The 27227-nt window shown below is 47.0% G+C and overlaps 1 protein-coding gene across 8 annotated transcripts; it reads left to right on the top strand.

Moving 5' to 3' along the window:
• Positions 1-62: 62 nt before the first annotated feature.
• On the top strand, positions 63-18696 carry LOC130308593 (zinc finger protein 567-like). Of its 8 annotated transcripts, none has more exons than XR_008857543.1 (10): positions 63-187; positions 1870-2010; positions 7145-7226; positions 8532-8658; positions 8836-8901; positions 9062-9172; positions 10530-10625; positions 10726-10800; positions 12817-14806; positions 14996-18696. XR_008857543.1 is itself a non-coding variant. In XM_056552261.1 (8 exons), exons 2-8 carry the CDS (start codon positions 7209-7211, stop codon positions 13521-13523), a joined length of 1200 nt encoding a protein of 399 aa, XP_056408236.1. In that variant the 5' UTR covers positions 73-187; positions 7145-7208; the 3' UTR covers positions 13524-14983. The 8 variants fall into 8 exon arrangements, 1 of the variants encoding a protein (XP_056408236.1); XR_008857545.1 differs by lacking the exon at positions 1870-2010 and adding an exon at positions 300-339 and having other exon boundaries at positions 156-235; XR_008857542.1 differs by lacking the exon at positions 1870-2010 and having other exon boundaries at positions 73-187.
• Positions 18697-27227: the final 8531 nt, after the last annotated feature.

The following is a 27227-nucleotide window of genomic DNA, read 5'->3' as shown; positions in this document are numbered from 1 at the left end:
CTTTCTACGGCTCCACACAGTGTGCGCGGGCTACGACAACATGGCCGCTCTTCACATTAACAAAACCCGGGACCACGACAACATGGCAACCGCCTTCCGTGCCGAAGACATCAGTGCACCACGTGACGACCCTTCCTGCCGCGCCTGCGCGGTGACCCTGAGAAGAAGCGGAAGCGACCGGAGATCGGTGAGAGGAGAGAACGGACCCGGGATCCGTGTACTGTCCGGTCACCGGGGCCGCGGGGCATTGTGGGTGGGACACACTGCCTTAACCCTTCAGGACATAGGGATTTTTTTTGTATCTTTTGGGGCTTCCGTTTCCTCGCAGTGAACTTTACGGTATAAATGTGTATTCTCCCGGTCTGTAGGATTACCGTCTATTTCTATAGGTTTAGTGTCATCTTATTACTGTTCACTCAGATTTATTGGCCTCATTTTATGATCTTCAGGTTTTATCGGTATTAGCGCCGTTCACCACGAGGTAACATAAAGATATATATATATATTTTTTTTTTAACCCAGTGTTTTCCATACAGGGTGCCTCCAGCTGTTGCAAAACTACAACGCCCAGCATGCCCGGACAGTCAACGGCGGGAGACACACTGTTGGAAAACGTTGTTTTAACCTCGTAATGAGCGCTGATACTTTCGTTTTTTGTTTTTCCGCAGCGATCATTAGGGGTTCCTTTATATTTTTTAGCCCGCAATGTTTCCTCCACACAAGACGGTGAGAGCTCGATTGTCGCGTGCCGCCATAACTACACGATCCACAGTCAAATCACGACCGCCTTGTGGGGCTAATGAAAAGTACAAAAAAAAAATCACAATTTATTATTTATCCTGCAAGATGAACAGTGCATGAAAAAAGCTTAAAAATGTAAAAAAAAAAATACCCCCAAAAAATGATACTTTACCTTCAGGTCCCTTTTTTATATTTATTTATCCTGCAAGTTGAAAACTGTAAAAAAAAAATAAAAAAAGAAATGAAAAATTCAATAAAATGTAATAAAATCCCCTCCAAAATATATTTTCCTTTATATCCGTTCTTATAATATTTTTATTTATTTATTTATCTTGCAAGTTGAACACTGTAAGAAAAAAAAATAAGAAAAAATAAGTTTCTCTTTATATTCCTTCTTATTTATTTATTATTTATCCTGCAAATGGAACACTGTAAAAATATGAAAAATGTTATAAAATGTAATAAAAAAATCCCCTCAAAAAATATATTTTCCCTTTATCCCTTTTTCCATTCTTATAATATTTATTTAATTTATTTAAATGTATTTAATAATAGTTTCCCATTATATCTCTTCTTATATTATTATTTATTATTTACCCTACAACACTGTAAAATAAATAAAAATATATAATAAAAAATCCCCACCTTAAAAATGTATATTTTCCTTTATTTTATTTATCCTGCAAGTTGAACACTGTAATAAAAAAATGTAAGTAATACCCCCCCCCCCCAATAAAGAATATATTTTCCCCTTTATATCCCTTCTTATGTGATTTATTATTTATCCTGCAACACTGTAAAAAATATGAATAAATAAAATGTAAAAAAATAACCCCCAACCAAAAAAAAATATATATATATAATATTCCCTTTATATCCCTTCTTATATTATTTGTTTATCATGCAGGATTAACACTGTAAGAAAAAAAATCCCACCCTCCCCAAAAAATGCTAGTGTAACACTGTAAATTATTTAAAATAAAATGTAACAAAAAAAAATCCCTCCCCAAATCTAATGTTCCCTTTATATCTCTCCATATCTTATCTATTTATCTATTTATAGTGAACACGGTCGGCCTGCAGGATAAATAAAATATATAGATACTTTCCCTTTATTTCCCTTCTTAGATTGTTTTCTTGAAGGACAAATAATAAAGAAATAATCGTAAAGCTGTAGAAGTAAATGATATTACTGATCAGAGCTCGGCCAATGCACAGAAGAGTAATCGCAATCCAGTGATCACACTGTGAAGACCTAAAGAATGTGAAGTCTGTAATAAAAAAATATTTTGTTTTTGTGTTTTTTTTTATATAAATAAGCCCCTCCCCAATTTCACTGGACTCCAATGGCCTCCACAGTCACCTGATATCATCCTATAGATCACCTCCATAGTCATCAGATCTCATCCTATAGATCACCTCCATAGTCACCAGATCTCATCCTATAGATCACCTCCATAGTCACCAGATCTCATCCTATAGATCACCTCCATAGTCACCAGATCTCATCCTATAGATCACCTCCATAGTCACCAGATCTCATCCTATAGATCACCTCCATAGTCACCAGATCTCATCCTATAGATCACCTCCATAGTCACCAGATCTCATCCTATAGATCACCTCCATAGTCACCAGATCTCATCCTATAGATCACCTCCATAGTCATCAGATCTCATCCTATAGATCACCTCCATAGTCACCAGATCTCATCCTATAGATCACCTCCATAGTCACCAGATCTCATCCTATAGATCACCTCCATAGTCATCAGATCTCATCCTATAGATCACCTCCATAGTCACCAGATCTCATCCTATAGATCACCTCCATAGTCACCAGATCTCATCCTATAGATCACCTCCATAGTCACCTGATCTCATCCTATAGATCACCTTCATAGTCACCTGATCACATCCTATAGATCACCTCCATAATCACCTGATCACATCCTATAGATCATCTCCACAGTTACCAGATCTCATCCTATAGATCACCTCCATAGTCACCAGATCGCATCCTATAGATCACCTCCACAGTCACCTGATCACATCCTATAGATCACCTCCATAGTCACCAGATCTCATCCTATAGATCACAGTCACCAGATCTCATCCTATAGATCACCTCCACAGTCACCTGATCTCATCCTATAGATCACCTCCACAGTCACCTGATCTCATCCTATAGATCACCTCCAGTCACCAGATCTCATCCTATAGATCTCCACAGTCACCAGATCTCATCCTATAGATCACCTCCTCAGTCACCAGATCACATCCTATAGATCACCTCCACAGTCACCTAATATCATCCTATAGATCACCTCCACAGTCACCTAATATCCTATAGATCACCTCCACAGTCACCTGATATTATCCTATAGATCACCTCCACAGGCACCAGATCACATCCTATAGATCACTTCCACAGTCACCTGATATCATCCTATAGATCACCTCCACAGGCACCAGATCACATCCTATAGATCACCTCCACAGTCACCTGATCTGATCCTATAGATCACCTCCACAGTCACCTGATATCATCCTATAGATCACCTCCACAGTCACCTGATCTCATCCTATAGATCACCTCCACAGTCACCAGATCTCATCCTATAGATCACCACCACATTCACCAGATCTCATCCAATAGATCACCTCCATAGTCACCTGATCTCATCCTATAGATCACCTCCATAGTCACCTGATCACATCCTATAGATCACCTCCACAGTCACCTGATCACATCCTATAGATCATCTCCACAGTTACCAGATCTCATCCTATAGATCACCTCCATAGTCACCAGATCTCATCCTATAGATCACCTCCATAGCCGCCAGATCTCATCCTATAGATCACCTCCATAGTCACCAGATCTCATCCTATAGATCACAACCACAGTCACCAGATCTCATCCTATAGATCACCTCCACAGTCACCTGATCTCATCCTATAGATCACCTCCAGTCACCAGATCTCATCCTATAGATCTCCTCCACAGTCACCAGATCTCATCCTATAGATCACCTCCTCAGTCACCAGATCGCATCCTATAGATCACCTCCACAGTCACCAAATCTCATCCTACAGATCACCTCCACAGTCACCTAATATCATTCTATAGATCACCTCCACAGTCACCCAATATCCTATAGATCACCTCCACAGTCACCTGATATTATCCTATAGATCACCTCCACAGGCACCAGATCACATCCTAGAGATCACTTCCACAGTCACCTGATATCATCCTATAGATCACCTCCACAGGCACCAAATCACATCCTATAGATCACCTCCACATTCACCTGATATCATTCTATAGATCACACCTCCACAGTCACCTGATATCATCCTATAGATCACCTCCACAGTCACCTGATCTCATCCTATAGATCACCTCCACAGTCACCAGATCTCATCCTATAGATCACCACCACAGTCACCAGATCTCATCCAATAGATCACCTCCATAGTCACCTGATCTCATCCAATAGATCACCTCCATAGTCACCTGATCTCATCCTATAGATCACCTCCACAGTCATTAGATATCATCCTATAGATCACCTCCATAGTCACCAGATCTCATCCTATAGATCACTTCCACAGTCACCAGATCTCATCCTATAGATCACCTCCATAGTCGCCAGATCTCATCCTATAGATCACCTCCACAGTCGCCTGATCTGATCCTATAGATCACCTCCACAGTCACCTGATCTCATCCTATAGATCACCTCCACAGTCACCTGATCTCATCCTATAGATCACCTCCACAGTCACCTGATATCATCCTATAGATCACCTCCACAGTCACCTGATCTCATCCTATAGATCACCTCCACAGGCACCTGATCTCATCCTATAGATCACCTCCACAGTCACCTGATCTGATCCTATAGATCACCTCCACAGTCACCTGATATCATCCTATAGATCACCTCCACAGTCACCTGATCTCATCCTATAGATCACCTCCACAGTCACCAGATCTCATCCTATAGATCACCACCACATTCACCAGATCTCATCCAATAGATCACCTCCATAGTCACCTGATCTCATCCTATAGATCACCTCCATAGTCACCTGATCACATCCTATAGATCACCTCCACAGTCACCTGATCACATCCTATAGATCATCTCCACAGTTACCAGATCTCATCCTATAGATCACCTCCATAGTCACCAGATCTCATCCTATAGATCACCTCCATAGCCGCCAGATCTCATCCTATAGATCACCTCCATAGTCACCAGATCTCATCCTATAGATCACAACCACAGTCACCAGATCTCATCCTATAGATCACCTCCACAGTCACCTGATCTCATCCTATAGATCACCTCCAGTCACCAGATCTCATCCTATAGATCTCCTCCACAGTCACCAGATCTCATCCTATAGATCACCTCCTCAGTCACCAGATCGCATCCTATAGATCACCTCCACAGTCACCAAATCTCATCCTACAGATCACCTCCACAGTCACCTAATATCATTCTATAGATCACCTCCACAGTCACCCAATATCCTATAGATCACCTCCACAGTCACCTGATATTATCCTATAGATCACCTCCACAGGCACCAGATCACATCCTAGAGATCACTTCCACAGTCACCTGATATCATCCTATAGATCACCTCCACAGGCACCAAATCACATCCTATAGATCACCTCCACAGTCACCTGATATCATTCTATAGATCACACCTCCACAGTCACCTGATATCATCCTATAGATCACCTCCACAGTCACCTGATCTCATCCTATAGATCACCTCCACAGTCACCAGATCTCATCCTATAGATCACCACCACAGTCACCAGATCTCATCCAATAGATCACCTCCATAGTCACCTGATCTCATCCAATAGATCACCTCCATAGTCACCTGATCTCATCCTATAGATCACCTCCACAGTCATTAGATATCATCCTATAGATCACCTCCATAGTCACCAGATCTCATCCTATAGATCACTTCCACAGTCACCAGATCTCATCCTATAGATCACCTCCTTAGTCGCCAGATCTCATCCTATAGATCACCTCCACAGTCGCCTGATCTGATCCTATAGATCACCTCCACAGTCACCTGATCTCATCCTATAGATCACCTCCACAGTCACCTGATCTCATCCTATAGATCACCTCCACAGTCACCTGATATCATCCTATAGATCACCTCCACAGTCACCTGATCTCATCCTATAGATCACCTCCACAGGCACCTGATCTCATCCTATAGATCACCTCTATAGTCACCTGATCTCATCCAATAGATCACCTCCATAGTCACCAGATCTCATCTTATAGATCACCTCCATATTCACCAGATCTCATCCTATAGATCACCTCCACAGTCACCTGATCTCATCCTATAGATCACCTCCACAGGCACCAGATCTCATCCTATAGATCACCTCCACAGGCACCAGATCTCATCCTATAGATCACCTCCACAGTCACCTGATCTCATCCTATAGATCACCACCACAGTCACCAGATCTCATCCTATAGATCACCTCCACAGTCACCAGATCTCATCCTATAGATCACAACCACAGTCACCAGATCTCATCCTATAGATCACCTCCACAGTCACCTGATATCATCCTATAGATCACCTCCACAGTCGCCAGATCTCATCCTATAGATCACCACCACAGTCACCAGATCTCATCCTATAGATCACCTCCACAGTCACCAGATCTCATCCTATAGATCACAACCACAGTCACCAGATCTCATCCTATAGATCACCTCCATAGTCACCAGATCTCATCCTATAGATCACCTCCATAGTCACCAGATCTCATCCTATAGATCACCTCCACAGTTACTGATCTCATCCTATAGATCACCTCCACAGTCACCAGATCTCATCCTATAGATCACCTCCACAGTCACCAGATCTCATCCTATAGATCACCTCCACAGTCACCAGATCTCATCCTATAGATCACCTCCACAGTTACCTGATCTCATCCTATAGATCACCTCCACAGTCACCAGATCTCATCCAATAGATCACCTCCACAGTCACCAGATCTCATCCTATAGATCACCTCCACAGTCACCAGATCTCATCCTATAGATCACCTCCACAGTCACCAGATCTCATCCTATAGATCACCTCCACAGTCACCAGATCTCATCCTATAGATCACCTCCACAGTCACCAGATCTCATCCTATAGATCACTGCTGGGATGTGGTGGAACCGGAGATTCTCATCATGGATGTGCAGCCGACAAATCTGCAGCAACTGTGTGATGTCATCATGTCCATATGGAGCAAAATATGAGTGTGTATCTATAATTTATATTACATACATGTAATGGAGTTCAGTTTGACCTGTCATTCCTCTCTCTGTCCACAGGTGGAGCTGTTGTCTGGCCCAGCATTGTCCTGGGTTTCCCGTCAGGACCAGTCACTGCTAGAGGATGAACGTGTCTCAGCGGGTATGTCACTTGGTGTCAGCTGGGTGGGGCTCGTGGTCACTCGGTGTCAGCTGGGTGGGGCTCGTGGTCATTCGGTGTCAGCTGGGTGGGGCTCGTGGTCATTTGGTGTCAGCTGGGTGGGGCTCGTGGTCATTCGGTGTCTGCTGGGTGGGACTTGTGGTCATTCGGTGTCTGTTGGGTGGGGCTCGTGGTCATTCGGTGTGTCAGCTGGGTGGGGCTCGTGGTCATTCGGTGTGTCAGCTGGGTGGGGCTCGTGGTCATTCGGTGCCTGCTGCATGGGGCTCGTGGTCATTCAGTGTCAGCTGGGTGGGGCTCGTGGTCATTCGGTGTGTCAGCTGGGTGGGGCTCGTGGTCATTCGGTGTCTGCTTAGTGGGGCTCGTGAACACTCGGTTTCTGCTGGGTGGGGCTTGTGGTCATTCGGTGTCTGCTGGGTGAGGCTCGTGGTCATTCGGTGTGTCAGCTGGGTGGGGCTCGTGAACACTCGGTTTCTGCTGGGTGGGGCTCTTGGTCATTCGGTGTCAGCTGGGTGGGGCTCGTGGTCAGTCGGTGTCAGCTGGGTGGGGCTCGTGGTCATTTGGTGTCTGCTTAGTGGGGCTCGTGAACACTCGGTTTCTGCTGGGTGGGGCTTGTGGTCATTCGGTGTCTGCTGGGTGAGGCTCGTTGGTCATTCGGTGTCAGCTGGGTGGGGCTCGTGGTCATTTGGTGTCTGCTTAGTGGGGCTCATGAACACTCGGATTCTGCTGGGTGGGGCTTGTGGTCACTCGGTGTCTGCTGGGTGAGGCTCGTGGTCATTCGGTGTCAGCGTGGTGAGGCTCGTGGTCATTCGGTGTCAGCGTGGTGGGGCTCGTGGTCATTTGGTGTCTGCTTAGTGGGGCTCGTGAACACTCGGTGTCAGCTGGGTGGGGCTCGTGGTCATTCGGTGTCTGCTGGGTGGGGCTCGTGGTCATTCGGTGTGTCAGCTGGGTGGGGCTCGTGGTCATTCGGTGTGTCAGCTGGGTGGGGCTCGTGGTCATTCGGTGTGTCAGCTGGGTGGGGCTCGTGGTCATTCGGTGTGTCAGCTGGGTGGGGCTCGTGGTCATTCGGTGTGTCAGCTGGGTGGGGCTCGTGGTCATTCGGTGTCAGCTGGGTGGGGCTCGTGGTCATTCGGTGTCTCAGCTGGGTGGGGCTCGTGGTCATTCGGTGTCTTCTTAGTGGGGCTCGTGAACACTCGGCTTCTGCTGGGTGGGGCTCATGGTCATTCAGCCCTATAAGGACACTGCCGGGGAGCAGGTTAATGACCAGCTGGTGCTTCTCTTCCTCTCCAGGCTGCGGTGTCCTTCACTGATGTGGCCGCTTCCTTCTCAGAGGAGGAGTGGGGCGTCCTGAAGGAGTGGCAGCGTACACTTTACGGGAACGTGATGCTGGAGATTCACGGCGTGCTGCGTGGTCTAGGTAGGTGCCATGTGGGCGGGGTCTCCAATCAGATCAGCACTTTAACTCACATCTACAGCCTATCATTTGATCCTAGGGCTTTAACTTAAAGGGGGACTCCGGGGCATGCTGAGGGTTGTAGTTGTGTACTGCTGGAAGTTGTCCCTCTTTCGTTGACCACACGGTTTGTCTTCTCAGGATATCGTATCGAGAACTCTGAGGTCCTGTTCCGAATTATCAGCAAGGAGGAGACCAGCCTGGAAGGTAGCACCCTGTCCACCATGTTTAGTGGGAGATGCAGCTTCTCTATGGCCCCTTATCTAATCCACATCTACAGGAGAAGGGGGTTATTACTTTCCTTTTAGTATTCTCTCTCGCTCTCTGTTATCAGCCATTCATGGGTCTCCTCATGTCCATGTCTTAGACGTTGCAGGACGCGGACCTGATATCGTGTTGCGGATAAATTACCAGGGGCTGGGAGAGACATGTGATGAGATGGAGGAGTCTGAGCGAAGGGTCATAAAGACTGAGACAGGTTGGTAAGGTGAGCGGAGGTCCTCCTCAGGTGGGTAAGGTGAGCGGAGGTCCTCCTCAGGTGGGTATGGTGAGCAGAGGTCCTCCTCAGGTGGGTATGGTGAGCGGAGGTCCTCCTCAGGTTGGTACAGTAAGCGGAGGTCCTCCTCGGGTTGGTACAGTGAGCGGAGGTCCTCCTCGGGTTGGTACAGTGAGCGGAGGTCCTCCTCAGGTGGGTATGGTGAGCGGAGGTCCTCATTAGGTAGGTATGGTGAGCGGAGGTCCTCAATAGGTGGGTATGGTGAGCGGAGGTCCTCCTCAGGTGGGTATGGTGAGCGGAGGTCCTCCTCAGGTGGGTATGGTGAGCGGAGGTCCTCCTCAGGTGGGTATGGTGAGCGGAGGTCCTCATTAGGTGGGTATGGTGGGTGGAGGTCCTCATTAGGTGGTTATGGTGAGCGGAGGTCCTCATTAGGTGGGTATGGTAAGCGGAGGTCCTCATTAGGTGGGTATGGTGAGCGGAGGTCCTCATTAGGTGGGTATGGTGAGCGGAGGTCCTCATTAGGTGGGTATGGTGAGCGGAGGTCCTCATTAGGTGGGTATGGTGGGTGGAGGTCCTCATTAGGTGGGTATGGTAAGCGGAGGTCCTCATTAGGTGGGTATGGTGAGCGGAGGTCCTCATTAGGTAGGTATGGTGAGCGGAGGTCCTCATTAGGTGGGTATGGTGAGCGGAGGTCCTCATTAGGTGGGTATGGTGGGTGGAGGTCCTCATTAGGTGGGTATGGTGAGCGGAGGTCCTCATTAAGTGGGTATGGTGAGCGGAGGTCCTCATTAAGTGGATATGGTGAGCGGAGGTCCTCATTAGGTGGGTATGGTGAGCGGAGGTCCTCCTCAGGTGGGTATGGTGAGCGGAGGTCCTCATTAGGTGGGTATGGTGAGCGGAGGTCCTCATTAGGTGGGTATGGTGAGCGGAGGTCCTCCTCAGGTGGGTATGGTGAGCGGAGGTCCTCATTAGGTGGGTATGGTGAGCGGAGGTCCTCATTAGGTGGGTATGGTGGGTGGAGGTCCTCATTAGGTGGGTATGGTGAGCGGAGGTCCTCATTAGGTGGGTATGGTGGGTGGAGGTCCTCATTAGGTGGGTATGGTGGGTGGAGGTCCTCATTAGGTGGGTATGGTGAGCGGAGGTCCTCATTAGGTGGGTATGGTGAGCGGAGGTCCTCATTTGGTGGGTATGGTGAGCGGAGGTCCTCATTAGGTGGGTATGGTGAGCGGAGGTCCTCCTCAGGTTGGTATGATAAGTGGAGGTCCTCATTAGGTGGGTATGGTGGGTGGAGGTCCTCCTTAAACGTAGAGAGTATCAAATAGATTGTTTGTTCTCACAGATTTACTGGCCAAGATTAAGCAGGAGAAAGACGTAGATGACACCAGGGTCCCCATCATGTCCTTAGAGCCGAATGGGAAAAGTTACAGCACCCCAGGTACCTTATAGCCAAAGCACAGAGACACCCCACCCCCATGTGTGCCCCCCACTATCATCTCCCCCACATATTTGCATTCAGTCTCCATCTTTGCCCCCAGGTCTTGTGCTTGACTCGCTTTATCCTATGACTGTAAAGAATGAGGCAGAAGATGGCGGTAACCCCAATCTGACAGGTAAGCCGTCAGCAACACCACAGGGTCCATGGACACAGCCACCATGAAGGCAACTAAGCAGGATAGACCTGTCCCTACTAGGGAGTATACACATGGGAGCGCCCGTTCAAGTGCAATCTCTGACAAGACCTTCCACCAGAGGTTCAACCACTGAGTTTACAAGAAGAATCAGCAGGGCACACACAGTCACTTTCTTTTCCTGGCCATAAGAAGAATCAGCAGGGCACACACAGTTACTTTCTTTTCCTGGCTATAAGAAGAATCAGCAGGGCACACACAGTCACTTTCTTTTCCTGGCCATAAGAACCAGCAGGGCACACACAGCTACTTTCTTTTCCTGGCCATAAGAAGAACCAGCAGGGCACACACAGTTACTTTCTTTTCCTGGCCATAAGAAGAACCAGCAGGGCACACACAGTTACTTTCTTTTCCTGGCCATAAGAAGAATCAGCAGGGCACACACAGTTACTTTCTTTTCCTGGCCATAAGAAGAACCAGCAGGGCACACACAGTTACTTTCTTTTCCTGGCCATAAGAAGAACCAGCAGGGCACACACAGTTACTTTCTTTTCCTGGCCATAAGAAGAATCAGCAGGGCACACACAGTTACTTTCTTTTCCTGGCCATAAGAAGAACCAGCAGGGCACACACAGTTACTTTCTTTTCCTGGCCATAAGAAGAACCAGCAGGGCACACACAGTTACTTTCTTTTCCTGGCCATAAGAAGAACCAGCAGGGCACACACAGTTACTTTCTTTTCCTGGCCATAAGAAGAACCAGCAGGGCACACACAGTTACTTTCTTTTCCTGGCCATAAGAAGAACCAGCAGGGCACACACAGTTACTTTCTTTTCCTGGCCATAAGAAGAACCAGCAGGGCACACACAGTTACTTTCTTTTCCTGGCTATAAGAAGAATCAGCAGGGCACACACAGTTACTTTCTTTTCCTGGCCATAAGAAGAACCAGCAGGGCACACACAGTTACTTTCTTTTCCTGGCTATAAGAAGAATCAGCAGGGCACACACAGTTACTTTCTTTTCCTGGCCATAAGAACCAGCAGGGCACACACAGTTACTTTCTTTTCCTGGCCATAAGAAGAACCAGCAGGGCACACACAGTTACTTTCTTTTCCTGGCTATAAGAAGAACCAGCAGGGCACACACAGTTACTTTCTTTTCCTGGCTATAAGAAGAATCAGCAGGGCACACACAGTTACTTTCTTTTCCTGGCCATAAGAACCAGCAGGGCACACACAGTTACTTTCTTTTCCTGGCTATAAGAAGAACCAGCAGGGCACACACAGTTACTTTCTTTTCCTGGCCATAAGAAGAACCAGCAGGGCACACACAGTTACTTTCTTTTCCTGGCTATAAGAAGAATCAGCAGGGCACACACAGTTACTTTCTTTTCCTGGCCATAAGAACCAGCAGGGCACACACAGTTCCTGGCCATAAGAAGAACCAGCAGGGCACACAGAGTAACTTCCTTTCCTTTCTCTGGCCAATCACACCAAAGTGCACTATCCTTGCTGCTGTGCCATGACATAGTGCTGATAAAAGTGCACTGGACTTAACCCCTTAAGGACCCAGCCCAAATATACCTTAAAGGAGTACTCTAGTGCAGAGTATTCCTGCTCCGTCTTGCCCGGGCTGCAAAATAAATGGGCGGCGTGCAGCTCAAAGAGGTGGGTGCCGAATGCAAGATTGTGGGGGTCCCCAGTGGCAGGACCCCCGCGGTCAGACATCTTATCCCTTATCCTTTGGATAGGGGATAAGATGTCTTAGGACCAGAGTACCCCTTTAACTGTCTCGCACTGTGCTTGTGTTGATGACTCACAACCAGTGTTTCCCAATCAGGGTGCCTCCAGTTTTTGCAAAACTACAACTCCCAGCATGTAGTTTGGTAACAGGCCGCCTGGTTAGGAAACACTGACTTACATAACATTTGGCAGTGAATATGATATTTTGAATATTTTTATATTTTTTTGGCATTTTTTTCCCACTTCTTATTTTAGAAACCAACAGTGAGTGGACAGTGAGTAAGACCAGACTTCGGTGTTGTAGCTGGACCACCGGAGACCCCGTACCGGAGCAGACTGGCAGGGATCGGACTCACAGGAGGAAAGGTGTCGCCCAGCAGATGAAGTCTGTGTCCGCATTACATGATACCGAACCCAAAGAGAACGAGGCGCCACCACACCAACGCTTCTTCCCCGAGTGTGAGGCCAGCTTCACAGGTATAAAGCTTCCAGTGCAGAAGGAGATCTATCCCATCAGCTTCCAGCAGCAGGGGCAGACGCTCGTAATCTGCAGCGAATGCGGAAAGACCTTCTGCAACAACTCCAGCTTCCAGGTGCACATGAGGACCCACACGGGGGAAAGACCCTACAAGTGCACCCACTGTGACAAAACCTTCATCCGCGGCTCCCACCTCAAGATCCACCTACGGACACACACGGGAGAGCGGCCCTACAAGTGTCCCGAGTGTGACAAGAGCTTCCGGGACAACTCCTGCTTCGCTCGGCACCAGAGAATCCACACTGGGGAGAAACCATATCTGTGTGTTACGTGCGGGAAGTATTTCCGGAAAAAGTCCAACCTGAAGGATCATCAAAGGACGCACACCGGGGAGCGTCCGTACAAGTGCAAGTACTGTGACAAGACCTTCCACCAGAGGTCCAACCACCGAGTCCATGAGAAGAACCACCACAGAGACAGCTGAGCACAAGAGAACTGTCCTTCAGTGAGTGAAAACATGGGAGTGGCTGTGCAAGTACTGGGACTATTCCTTCTGCTGGAGTCCAACCACAGCCGACTGCGGGGTACCATAGGACTGTCCCTAGTGGTGTGCACATAGAAGAGAAGCCATATGAGTGCAGGTACTGCAACCTTCCACCAGAGTCCATGAGAAGGACCATCACAGAGATAGCTGAGTGCAGCAGGTCTGTCCTTTGGACACAAGGGAGTGGCCGTGCAAGTACTGGGACAAGTCCTTCTGCTAGAGGTCCAACCACAGCCGACAGCGGAGTACCGTAGGACTGTCCCTAGTGGTGTGCACATAGAAGAGAAGCCATATGAGCGCAAGTACCTGCGACCTTCCACCAGAGGTCCAACCACAGAGTCCACGAGAAGGACCATCACAGAGATAGCTGAGTGCAGCAGGTCTGTCCTTTGAAGAGTACACACGGGAGTGGCCGTACTGGGGCAAGTCCTTATTCTAGAGGTCCTACCACAGGGTTCATGATAAGAACCACCACAGAGACTAGACCTTCTGCTACAGGTCTCACCACAGCTGACAGTGGAGTAGAACTTAGGGGAGTGTACATAGAAGAGCAGCCATACAAGCTTTCTATCTTTCACTAGAGGTCCATGAGAAGGACCACCATGGAGACAGCTGAGCATGTTAGGACCATCCCTAAGGAAGTGCACACATGGGAGCAGCCGTACAAGTTCTGGGACAAGACCTTCCACCAGAAGTCCAACCACAGAGTTCATAAGAACCAGCAGTGCGCACACAGTTACTTCCTTTGTCTTGCCAATCACGCCAAAGCATATACTCATCTCTATTCTATGACACAGTGCTGATAAAAGTGCACTGGACTAAACTGTCTTGCACTGTGCTGTGACTTACACCAGTGTTTCCTAACCAGGGTGCCTTCAGCTGGTGCAAAGCTACAACTCCCAGCATGCCCGGACAGCCATGGCCTGTCCGGGAATGCTGTGAGTTGTAGCTTTGCAACAGCTGGAGGCACGCTGGTTGCTAAACGCTGACTTACACAGTACAGTACTATAGAGGTCACGTGGAGGAATAAGGGTTATTGATGCAGTAGGTTTATAGGGTGCTATGTGAGAAGAAAGGAAAGAAACAGCCTGAGCGCAGCAAGGAAAGAGTTACACCAACTGCTGCTGCTACAGGGAGGTCACACTGCAGAACTATGGACATACAAGAGTGGGTACACAAGGGGGACAGCTGCCCTGGGTTTGATGGGTGGTCAGAAATAAGAGGTAAGCCTTGATATATATAAGAGGAAAGCCTTGATATATATATGAGGAAAGCCTTGATATATATAAGAGGAAAGCCTTGATATATATAAGAGGAAAGCCTTGATATATATAAGAGGAAAGCCTTGATATATATAAGAGGAAAGCCTTGATATATATATATATATATATATATATATATATATATAAGAGGAAAGCCTTGATATATATAAGAGGAAAGCCTTGAGGAACTTTTTGTTTTCCATCCTGATCTTTAGCTGTAAGTAGAAACCGATTTTACATAAAAACAGGCATGGGGCAGCAGAAAAGGGAGACGCCTAGTGGTGGGAAATTGTGTGAAACCACAGTGACTATTCAAGATGTAAGGAGTGAGACAGTATAGAGTGTCCGGCATCCGATACCCCCTCCCTCCCCCCCCTCCCCCTGAATCCATATTTATCTAAAGTTCATATCTCCAAGAAAATGTACAAATACACTGTAACAAAGTGTAAGAAGAAATGCAAAATAAAAATATATACTTGGTAAATAGGTGACATCCTCCTATGTGTAATAACCTGCTGAACAATACTCAAATGTCCTGAACAATTCTCTGAAGTCCTTAACAAGTATTGATCTACAGTTTGCTATGGGTGCTCAGCTTTATCTCTGTGTATATACTTCCTATGTGATTCAATGTTCTATCTGCCTTATGTTCTCCTCTTTAACTACAGTCTGTGTAAACTGCCCTACATGTATACTCTTCTCTCTATCTACAGCCTGTGTGAGCTGTCCTACTTGTATGCTCTCCTCTCTATCTACAGCCTGTGTTCTGCCCTCCATATATACTCTCCTCCCAATCTACAGCCTGTGTGAGCTGTCCTCCATGTATGTTCTCTCTATATACAGCCTGTGTACCCTGTCCTCCATGTATGCTCTCCTCCCTATAGCCTGTGTGAGCTGTCCTCCATGTATGCTCTCCTCCCTATATACAACTTGTGTGAGCTGTCCTCCTTGTATACTCTGCTTACTATCTACAGCCAATATGAGCTGTCCTATGTGTGTGCTCTCCTTATCTACAGCCTGTGTGAGCTGCCCTCCATGTATACTCTCCTCCATATCTCCATCTTGTGTGAGCTGTCATCCATGTATGCTCCCCTCCCTATCTACAGCCTGTTTGAGCTGCTTTACATGTATGCTTTCCTCTCTATCTACAGCCTGTGTAAGCTGCCCTCCATGTATTCTCATTATATATATAGCCTGTGTGAGCTGTCCTCCATGTATGCTCTCCTCCCTATATACAGCCTATGTGAGATGCCCTCCGTGTATGTTCCCCTCCCTATCTACAGCCTGTGTGAGCTGTCCTCCATGTATGTTCTCTCTATATACAGCCTGTGTAACCTGTCCTCCATGTATGCTCTCCTCCCTATAGCCTGTGTGAGCTGTCCTCCATGTATGCTCTCCTCCCTATATACAACTTGTGTGAGCTGTCCTCCTTGTATACTCTGCTTACTATCTACAGCCTATATGAGCTGTCCTATGTGTGTGCTCTCCTTATCTACAGCTTGTGTGAGCTGCCCTCCATGTATACTCTCCTCCATATCTCCATCTTGTGTGAGCTGTCATCCATGTATGCTCCCCTCCCTATCTACAGCCTGTTTGAGCTGCTTTACATGTATGCTTTCCTCTCTATCTACAGCCTGTGTAAGCTGCCCTCCATGTATTCTCATTATATATAGCCTGTGTGAGCTGTCCTCCATGTATGCTCTCCTCCCTATATACAGCCTGTGTGAGATGCCCTCCGTGTATGTTCCCCTCCCTATCTACAGCCTGTGTGAGCCCCCCTCCCATGTATACTCTGCTTACTATGTTTGCTCTCCTTATCTACAGCTTGTGTGAGCAGCCCCCATTAATGCTCTCCTCTCTATCTACAGCCTGTGTGAGCTGTCCTCCATGTATGTTCTCTCTATCTACAGCCTGTGTTAGCTGCCCTCCATGTATGCTCTCCTCTCTATCTCCAGCCTGTATGAGCTGCCCTCCACCTCCCTATCTAGAGCCTCTATGAGCTGCCCTCCATGTATGCTTACCTCTCTATCTACAGCGTGTGAGGCTGTATGCTCTCCTCCCTATCTACAGCCTTTGTGAGCTGCCCTCTATGTATGATCTCCCTATCTACTGCCTGTGTCAGCTGCCCCTCCATGTATGCTCTCCTCCCTATCTCCAGCCTGTGTGAGCTGTCCTCCATGTATGCTCTCCTCCCTATCTACTGCCTCTCAGCTTCCCCTCCATGTATGCTCTCCTCCCTATCTACTGCCTGTCAGCTGCCCCTCCATGTATGCTCTCCTCCCTGGCTACAACCTGTGGGAGCTGTCCTCCATGTATGCTCTCCTCCCTATCTCCAGCCTGTGTGAGCTGTCCTATTTGTATGCTCTCCTCCGTATCTACAGCCTGTGTAAGCTCCTCCTCTCATGTATACTCTGCTTGCTATCTGCAGCCTGTCTGAGGGTAGCTAATTGGCACATTCCTGTCTGCCTGAAGTTTAGTGTGACGTGGAAGGAGTTGAAGGCGTTATCTAGGATTCATAAGACAGCTCCCCGTCTGTCCCCAGGTCGGTGTGGTATTACAACTTTGCTTTATTCACTTCAATGGAACTGAGCTGCAGAACCGCACCCAACCTGGAGACAGACAGGAAGCGGTCTTTGAAAGAAATTAGTGTTTTTTCAATTCCTAGATACCCCCTTTAAGGAGGACATACCTGTGTGGACGCGCCTTTGTGCCACATGGTATAAAGGTGGAGTTCAGTGTCACTTATGTAGATGAAACTAAGTGGCACAGATGTGTAGGTGGAGCTTAGTATTATATTCCTAGGTGGGTGGAGATCAGTATCACACGTAGGCGGAGCTTAGTATTCCTAGGTGGGCGGAATTTAGGATCACACGTAGGTGGAGCTCGGTATGACACCTGTGTGAACGGAGTTTGATGTCATGTGTGGGTTGAGCTATGTGGCACAGATGTATGGGCGGAGTTAATACATGCCTGTGTGGGCGGAGTTTAGTGTGATCACATAATTGTGTGGAGGGTGAAGTCTTCACTATTACATGTACCGTCCATGAGGGGCGCTCTATACACCGTAGTCAGCCCCCTTATAAAGATGAGGCTGTAATTATCATCATAAGTTATAACCTCAGAACGAGAAAAATCCATAAATCACATTGTCTGATTATTAAAGAATTTATCTGCAAATAATGGTGGAAAATAAGTATTTGGTCAATAATAAAAGTTCCTCTCAATACTTTGTTATATCCCCTTTGTTGGCAATGACAGAGGTCACATGTTTTCTGTCTTCACAAGGTTCTCACACACTGTTGCTGGTATCTTGGCGCATTCCTCAATGCAGATCTCCTCTAGAGCAGTGATGTTTTGGGGCTGTCGCTGGGCAACACAGACTTTCAACTTCCTCCAAAGGTTTTCTATGGGGTTGAGATCTGAAGACTGGCTAGGCCACTCCAGGACCTTGAAATGCTTCTTATGAAGCCACTCCTTCATTGCCCGGGCGGTGTGTTTGGGATCATTGTCATGCTGAAAGACCCAGCCACGTTTCATCTTCAATGCCCTTGCTGATGGAAGGAGGTTTTCACCCAAAATCTCACGATACATGGCCCCATTCATTCTTTTCTTTACACGGATCAGTCCTCCTGGTCCCTTTGCTGCAAAACAGCTCCAAAGCCTGATGGTCCCACCCCCATGCTTCACAGTAGGTATGGGGTTCTTTGGATGCAACTCAGCATTCTTTCTCCTCCAAACACAACGAGTTGAGTTTTTACCAAAAAGTTCTACTTTGGTTTCATCTGACCATATGACATTCTCCCAATCCTCTTCTGGATCATCCAAATGTTCTCTAGCACAGTGTTTCCCAACCCAGTCCTCAAGGCTCACCAACATTCCGTTTTTTTTCAGTTACTCCATTGGAATAGAACAGGGAAAAATTTAAATCCTGGACTGTTGGTGTGCCTTGAGGACTGGGTTGGGAAACACTGCTCTAGCAAACTTCAGACGGGCCGCACATGTACTGGCTTAAGCAGGGGGACACATCTGGCACTACATGATTTGAGTCCCTACCGGAACAGGGAAAAATTTAAATCCTGGACTGTTGGTGTGCCTTGAGGACTGGGTTGGGAAACACTGCTCTAGCAAACTTCAGACGGGCCGCACATGTACTGGCTTAAGCAGGGGGACACATCTGGCACTACATGATTTGAGTCCCTACCGGCATAGTGTGTTACTGACGGTAGCCTTTGTTACTTTGGTCCCAGCTCTCTGCAGGTCATTCATTAGGTCCCCCGCGTGGTTCTGGGATTTTTGCTCACCGTTCTTGTGATCATTTTGACACCACGGGGTGAGATGTTGCGTGGAGCCCCAGAGGGAGGGAGATGATCAGTGGTCTTGTATGTCTTCCATTTTCTAATAATTGCTCCCACAGTTGATATCTTCACAACAAGCTGCTTGCCTATTGCAGATTCAGTATTCCCAGCCTGGTGCATGTGATGCCGCTACCGGGCTCCGCACTATTACATGTACTGTCCATGAGGGGGCGCTCTATACACCGGACTCCTCCCTATGAGTGACCTAAGGGTGGGAATATAAAGAGTAAGGGCCCCTCAATACCCAACTGTATCCAGCCTGGAACTAACTAGATTTGCAAGAAAACAGGCGCTAATCTTTGTATTACACACGGAGAAATGCCCATTGAGTCAATCTGCCCGCACTATGTACCCCAACACCCCCCATTCCTCTCAGACATCAACGCGGCGGTGGTTTTGCCCCTGAAGCCATTTTGGATCATTACACAATATCGCTTGTTGTCCCCCTCTATAAGTGACCGTGGTATCTCCCTGGGAAAGGAGGAAAATCTCCATGTCAAGAACTTCATGAGGAGATTTATCAAGAGATTTAGAGGTAACGTTTTTTGCTTACAAAAGTCGCACAAAAAGTCGCAGGTGCATCTAAGCAATTTTTTGTGTGACTTCTGTGGGTAAGCAACAAAATTCCCATCAGCCCTACCTAAGCAATTTTCACTTTGCAGCAGTCGGGAATTTATTAAGTGCGAAAGTCACATGTAAGAAAAAAAAAGCAAAACTTCAAAAAAGTCAGAAGTGTATGGCTGCAGTCACATCACGATTGCGGCCTATGGCTGCCGGATCAGGGACGGGAAAACTGGGAGCTCCCATACCCCCGCCGGATCTGGCCCCCTTCTCATTCATTTGAATGAGCCGACTCATTTTTGTCCTGTAACCAGTCTCGTTAACCTAAAATTGCGGTATAGTACGGTTTTAGGTCCGGTCACAAAACCGGATATGGGTTAAAAATGAGCCGACCGGAGTCACTGTTTGACTCACTGTAAGGGCATGCTGGGAGTTGTAGTTGCTACAGCTAGGTGCTTCCAGCTGTTGCTAAACTACAACTCTTATCACTGTAGTTGTAGTTTAGGAACAGCAGGACCCCAGCTGGAGGCTCCCCATTTGGGAAACCCTGCCTTATGGGCATTCTCCCCAGGGAAGAGCGCCATAAATGTACTAACCATTTTTTTGTGTTTTTATTTATCATTTTAGATCTGTGGACTACTTCGGATTCGGTGGACTACAACGATGACCCACTTTATTTATTTTTTTTGTTTACTGTTATTAAAATGGTTAATAAGGGCTTGAGGGGGAAGTGTTTTTTTTATATAAGTGTTGTGTTTTTTTTTAAATTTACTTTTACAGGCTTAGTAGTGGATGTTGTCTTGTAGACGGAATCCATTACTAAGCCAGGGGGCTTGTAGTATACTATGGTTTTAGGTCCAGTCACAAAACCAGATCTGGGTCAAAAATGAGCCGATCGGAGTCACTGTTTGACTCTGGTCAACTCATTAAAGTGAATGGGTTTCAGCGCCGGTCTGGCTGGGGTACGGGAACGCCAGCCGGATCCGGTCCCCCAGCCGGATCCGGCAGCCATAGGCCACAATCGTGATGTGAATGCAGCCCAAGACAGATCAGACATGGCTCACAAAACTTGTTTTTGACAACATTTTTACAAAAGTAGCAACTGCTACTTGTGTGCGTTTTTTTGTGCAGCTCCGCTCCCTGGCTACCCACCCACATCTACCTCCCGCCCACTAGGTATTGCAGAACTACAACTCCCAGCATGTCCTCACTATAAGGGCATGCTGGGAGTTGTAGTTGCTACAGCTGGGTGCCTCCAGCTGTTGCTGAACTACAACTCTCATCACTGGAGTTGTAGTTTAGGAACAGCGGGACTCCAGCTGTTATATTCCAGCTGTTGTTATATTGCTAAACAACAAGCAAGAGCTGGAGTCTCCCTGTTTGGGAAACCCTGCATTATGGGTGTTCTCCCCAGGGGAGAGCACCATAAATGTACTAACCAGTTTTTTTTTCCCCTTCTCATTTCAGATTTGTGTATGCAGAGGACTACTTCGGATTCGGTGGACTACAAAAATGACCCATGTTTTTTTGTTGACTGTTAATAAAATGGTTAACAAGGTCATGTGGGGGAAGTGTTTTTTGGAATAAAATTTAAAACATGTATTTTTTTTATTTACTTTTCAGGCTTAGTAGTGGAAGTTGTCTTGTAGACAGAATCCATTACTAAGCCAGGGCTTAGAGTTAGCCCCAAAAACAGTTAGTGCTAACCCCCAATTATTACCCCGATACCCACCGCCACAAGGGTACTAGGAAGAGCAGGTACAAACAGGCCCCCCGAGTGTCAAAAATGGTGCTCCTGGGCCTAGGCGGTAACAGACTGGGATTATTTAGGCTGGGGAGGGTTGGTATCTGACTGAGAATGAAAATAGGAGGAACCCTATCCGTTTTATTTAATTATAATAAAAAAAATAAAAAATAAGTGTGTGGTTCCCCATAGCTTCATTTCCAGCCAAATACCAACCAAGCAGCAACAGCCTGATGTTACCAGGGTGGGCGAGGACCATTGCTATTCCCCAGCCTAAATAATGCCAGTCTGCTACCGCCTAGGCCCAGGAGCACCATTTTTGACGCTCCGGGCCTGTTGGTACCGGCTTCCCGACACCCCTGTGGTGGTGGGTACCGAGGTTATAATTGGGAGTTAGTGCTAGCGGTTTTTGGTGCCAACTCTAAGCCCTGGCTTAGTAATGGATTCTGTCTACAAGACAACTTCCACTACTAAGCCTGAAAAGTAAATAAAAAAATAAAAACATACAACACATTTTAAAATCTTTTATTTCAAAAAACACTTCCGCCTCAAAAAATTTTTTTAGATCAACTGGCTCCAGCTGCTGAAGTTGAGTTGTTCTTTTCTGTCTAACTGCTCTCTGATGACACGTGTCTCAGGAGCTGTCCAGAGTAGAAGTAAATACCAATAGCAAACCTATTCTACTCTGTGCAGTTCCTATGGGAATTTGCTTCTACTCTGGACAGCTCCTGAGACACGTGTCATCAGAGAGCACTTAGCCAGAAAAGAACAACTCAACTTCAGCAGCTGATAATTATTGAAAGGATTAAGATTTTTTAATAGAAGTAATTTACAAATCTGTTTAACTTTCTGGAGCCAGTTGATATATATATATATATATATATATATATAAGTTTTTTACCCCTTTAACCATTTTAACCCCTTGGGGATGGAGCCCATTATGACCCTAAGGACGGGAGCATTTTTTGCAAATGTGAAAACTGTCACTTTAAACTCTGGGATGCTTTTACTTATAAATTTGATTCCGAGATTGTTTTTTCGTGACATATTCTACTTTATGTTAGTGGTACATTTTCGTCGATACTTGCATCATTTCTTGGTGAAAAATTAAAAAATTTCATGAAAAATGAGAAAATTTTGCATTTTTCTAACTTTGAAGCTCTCTGCTTATAAGGAATATGGATATTCCAAATAAATTATATATTGATTCACATATACAATATGTCTACTTTATATTTGCATCATAACATTGACAAGTTTTTACTTTTGGAGACATCAGAGGCTTCAAAGTTCCGCAGCAATTTTCCAATTTTTCGCAAAATTTTCAAAATCGGAATTTTTCAGGGACCAGTTCAGGTTTGAAGTGGATTTGAAGGGTCTTCATATTAGAAATACCCCATAAATTACCCCATTATAAAAACTGCACCCCTCAAAGTATTCAAAATGACATTCAGTAAGTGTGTTAACCCTTTAGGCGTTTCACAGGAATAGCAGCAAAGTGAAGGAGAAAATTCAAAATCTTCATTTTTTACACTCGTATGTTCTTGTAGACCCAGTTTTTGAATTTTTACAAGGGGTAAAAGGAAAAAAGTCATCTCAAAATTTGTAACCCAATTTCTCTCGAGTAAGAAAATACCCCATATGTCTATGTAAAGTGTTCGGCGGGTGCACTACAAGGCTCAGAAGGGAAGGAGCGACAATGGGATTTAGGAGAGTGAGTTTTTCTGAAATGGTTTTTGGGGGGCATGTCCCATTTAGGAAGCCCCTATGCTGCCAGAACAGCAAAAAAAAAACACATCGCACACTATTATGGAAACAACACCCCTCAAGGAACGTAACAAGGGGTACGGTGAGCCTTAACACCCCACAGGTGTTTGACAACTTTTTGTTAAAGTTGGATGTGTAAATTAAAAAAAAAATTTGCCACTAAAATGCTGGTTTTTCCTCAAATTTTACAAGGGGTAATAGGAGAAAATGCCCCCCAAAATTTGTAACCCCATCTCTTCTGAGTATGGAAATACCCCATATGTGGATGTGAAGTGCTCTGCGAGCGAACTACAATGCTCAGATGAGAAGGAGCGCTGTTGGGCTTTTGGAGAGATAATTTGTTTGGAATGGTAGTCAGGGGCCATGTGCATTTACAAAGCCCCCCTATGGTGCCAGAACAGTGGACCCCCCCACATGTGACCCCATTTTGGAAACTACACCCCTCACAGAATTTAATAAGGGGTGCAGTGAGCATTTACACCCTACTGGCGTTTGACAGATCTTTGGAACAGTGGGCTGTGCAAACAAAAAAATTAAATTTTTCATTTTCACGGACGACTGTTCCAAAAATCTGTCAGACACCTGTGGGGCGTAAATGCTCACTGCACCCCTTATTACATTACATGAGGGGTGTAGTTTCCAAAATGGGGTCACATGTGGGTATTTATTTTTTTGGGTTTATGTCAGAACCGCTGTAAAATCAGCCACCCCTGTGCAAATCACCAATTTAGGCCTCAAATGTACATGGTGCGCTCTCACTCCTGAGCCTTGTTGTGCGCCCGCAGAGCATTTCTGTACTCAGGAGAAATTGCGTTACAAATTTTGGGGGTCTTTTTTTCCTTTTACCTCTTGTGAAAATAAAAAGTAAATGGCAACACCAGCATGTTAGTGTAAAAATGTAAATTTTTTTACACTAACAGGCTAGTGTAGCCCCCAACTTTTCCTTTTCATAAGGGGTAAAAGGAGAAAAAGCCCCAAAATCTGTAGTGAACTTTCTCCCGAGTACGGAAATACCCCATATGTGGCCCTTAACTGTTTCCTTGAAATACGACAGGGCTCCGAAGTGAGAGAGCGCCATGCGCATTTGAGGACTAAATTAGGGATTGCACAGGGGTGGACATAGGGGTATTCTACGCCAGTGATTCCCAAACAGGGTGCCTCCAGCTGTTGCTAAACTCCCAGCATGCCTGGACTGTCAGTGGCTGTCCAGAAATGCTGGGAGTTGTTGTTTTGCAACAGCTGGAGGCTCCGTTTTGGAAACACTGCCGTACAATATATGTTTTTAATTTTTATTGGGGGGGGGGGGGGGGACTGTGTAAGGGGGTGTATATGTAGTGTTTTTAGGGTACATTCTCACTGGCGTGTTACGGTGAGTTTCCCGCTAGCTCATACTTGAAGCAGGAAACTTACTGTAAATCCGCCCGTGTGAATGTACCCTGTACATTCACATGGGGGGGCAAACCTCCAGCTGTTTCAAAACTACAACTCCCAGCATGTACTGACAGACCGTGCATGCTGGGAGTTGTAGTTTTGCAACAGCTGGAGGCACACTGGTTGGAAAACCTTCAGTTGGGTTCTGTTACCTAACTCAGTATTTTCCAACCAGTGTGCCTCCAGCTGTTGCAAAACTACAATTCCCAGCATGTACTGATCACAGAAGGGCAAGTAGTTATGCAACAGCTGGAGGTACACAACTACAACTCCCAGCATGCCGAGACAGCTGTTTGCTGTCTGGGCATGCTGGGAGTTGTAGTTTTGCAACATCTGGAGGGCTACAGTCTAGAGACCACTATAGTGGTCTCAGACTGTAGCCCTTTAGATGTTGCTAGGCAACTTACCAGCTTCCGTCGCATCCAGGGAGCCGTCCTCTTCTGCCGCACGCCGCCCGCAGATCTCCGTCGCCGCCCGCCGTCGCTCCGCTGCCTCTGGACGGGTAAGTGATCTTTGGTGCCGCTCCTCTTCGTTTTCCCCGTTCTGCCCCGCCTATTGTGGGTGGGCAGGACGGGGAAAACTAAAGTAAACCCCTCCGCCCCCGATCTGCTATTGGTGGTCGCGTCTAGACCACCAATATCAGAAATAGGAGGGGGGCACCCGTGCCAGGGGGATCCCCTTATATTCCGGGTCACCATAGACCCGTAATCGGCGAAAATCGCAAACGTGAATTCACTTGCGATTTGTGCCGATCGCTGACATGGGGGGGTCTGATGACCCCCCTGGGCATTTGCATGGGGTGCCTGCTGATAGATATCAGCAGTCACCCCGGTCCAGTCCCCGAAATTTGCACGGGCGTTTGGATACGCCCTTCGTCCCCAACAGGTTAATGACTGTAAGCCAAAAAAAAAAAAAAAGAAAGTGGGTCATCATTGTCGTCCACTGAATCCAAAGTAGTCCACAGATCTAAAATGAAAAGAAATAAAAACATAAAAAAATGGTTAGTACATTTATGGCGCTCTTCCCAGGGGAGAACGGCCGTAAGGCAGGATTTTCCAGACAGCGAGCCTCCAGCTCTTGCTAAACTACACCCCCCCCCCCCCCCATCATTTCCAGACAGCCGAAGGGGGGGGGGGGTAGTTTAGCAATATAACAACAGCTGGAAAATAATAGCTGGAGTCCTGCTGTTCCTAAATTACAGCTCCAGTGAAGAGAGTTGTAATTTAGCAACAGCTGGAGGCACCCTGGTGTTAAAATGTCTTCCAGGCCACCTGCTCACATCTCCCACCTGCCCCCTAGCTGTAGCAACTACAACTCCCAGCATGCCCTTACAGCGAGTCAAACAGTGACTCCGCTCTACTCCTTTTTGCCCCTTATCCGGTTTTGTGACCGCACCTAAAACGGTCGTATACCTCAATTTTAGGTCACAAAACCAGATACGGGGCAAAAAGAAGCAGAGCGGAGTCATGACTCCAGTCGACTCCTTCAAATGATTGAGAAGGGGGTCAGATCCGGCCGGGGTACGGGAGCGCCGTAGGCCGCAATCGTGATGTCACTGCAGACGGACACTTGGGACTTTTTGAAGGGGGTTTGCGGCTTTTTTTTACGTGTGACTTTCGCACTTAATAAGTGAACATTGTAAGTTGCTTATGTAGGGCTGATCGGTATTTATTGCTTATATACTGAAGTCACACAAACAATAGCTATGGCGCACGTGCGACTTTTGTAAGCAAAAAATAAATAAAAAAAACTCTTAAGTCCCCGGATAAATCTCCTCATGAAGTTCTTGACATGGAGATTTTCCTCCTTTCCCAGGAATAAACCAAGGTCACTTATAGAGGGGGGGACAACAAGCGATATTGTGTAACGATCCAAAATGGCTTCCGGGTCAATACCGCCGCGCTGATGTCTGAGAGGAATGGGGGGTGTTGGGGTCACACAGTGCGGGCAGATTCACTCAATGCACATTTCTCCGTGAATAGGAAGCGGGCCTCAGCGAATAGGAAGCGGGCCTCAGCCAATAGGAAGCGGGCCTCAGCCAATAGGAAGCGGGCCTCAGCCAATAGGAAGCGGGCCTCAGCCAATAGGAAGCGGGCCTCGGCCAATAGGAAGCGGGCCTCGGCCAATAGGAAGCGGGCCTCGGCCAATAGGAAGCGGGCCTCGGCCAATAGGAAGCGGGCACAATAGGAAGCGGGCCTCGGCCAATAGGAAGCGGGCCTCGGCCAATAGGAAGCGGGCCTCGGCCAATAGGAAGCGGGCCTCGGCCAATAGGAAGCGGGCCTCGGCCAATACCAAGCGGACCTCGGCCAATACCAAGCGGGCCTCAGGGAATACCAAGCGGGCCTCAGCCAATACCAAGCGGACCTCAGCCAATACCAAGCGGGCCTCAGGGAATACCAAGCGGGCCTCAGGGAATACCAAGCGGGCCTCAGGGAATACCAAGCGGGCCTCAGCCAATACCAAGCGGGCCTCAGGGAATACCAAGCGGGCCTCAGGGAATACCAAGCGGACCTCAGGGAATACC

This window comes from Hyla sarda, unplaced genomic scaffold, assembly GCF_029499605.1.
Source record: "Hyla sarda isolate aHylSar1 unplaced genomic scaffold, aHylSar1.hap1 scaffold_1484, whole genome shotgun sequence".
NCBI lineage: Eukaryota > Metazoa > Chordata > Amphibia > Anura > Hylidae > Hyla > Hyla sarda.
The sequence above is the reverse complement of the archived record's forward strand: the minus strand, read 5'-3'. Positions and strand labels throughout refer to the sequence as shown.

Bases quoted from the DNA above. Each gene is read 5' to 3' on its own strand.
- LOC130308593 (XM_056552261.1), top strand. The intron at 9,173-10,529 runs GTTGGTAAGGTG...TTGTTCTCACAG, and splicing joins GGTCATAAAGACTGAGACAG to ATTTACTGGCCAAGATTAAG. The intron at 10,626-10,725 runs GTACCTTATAGC...CTTTGCCCCCAG, and splicing joins GAAAAGTTACAGCACCCCAG to GTCTTGTGCTTGACTCGCTT.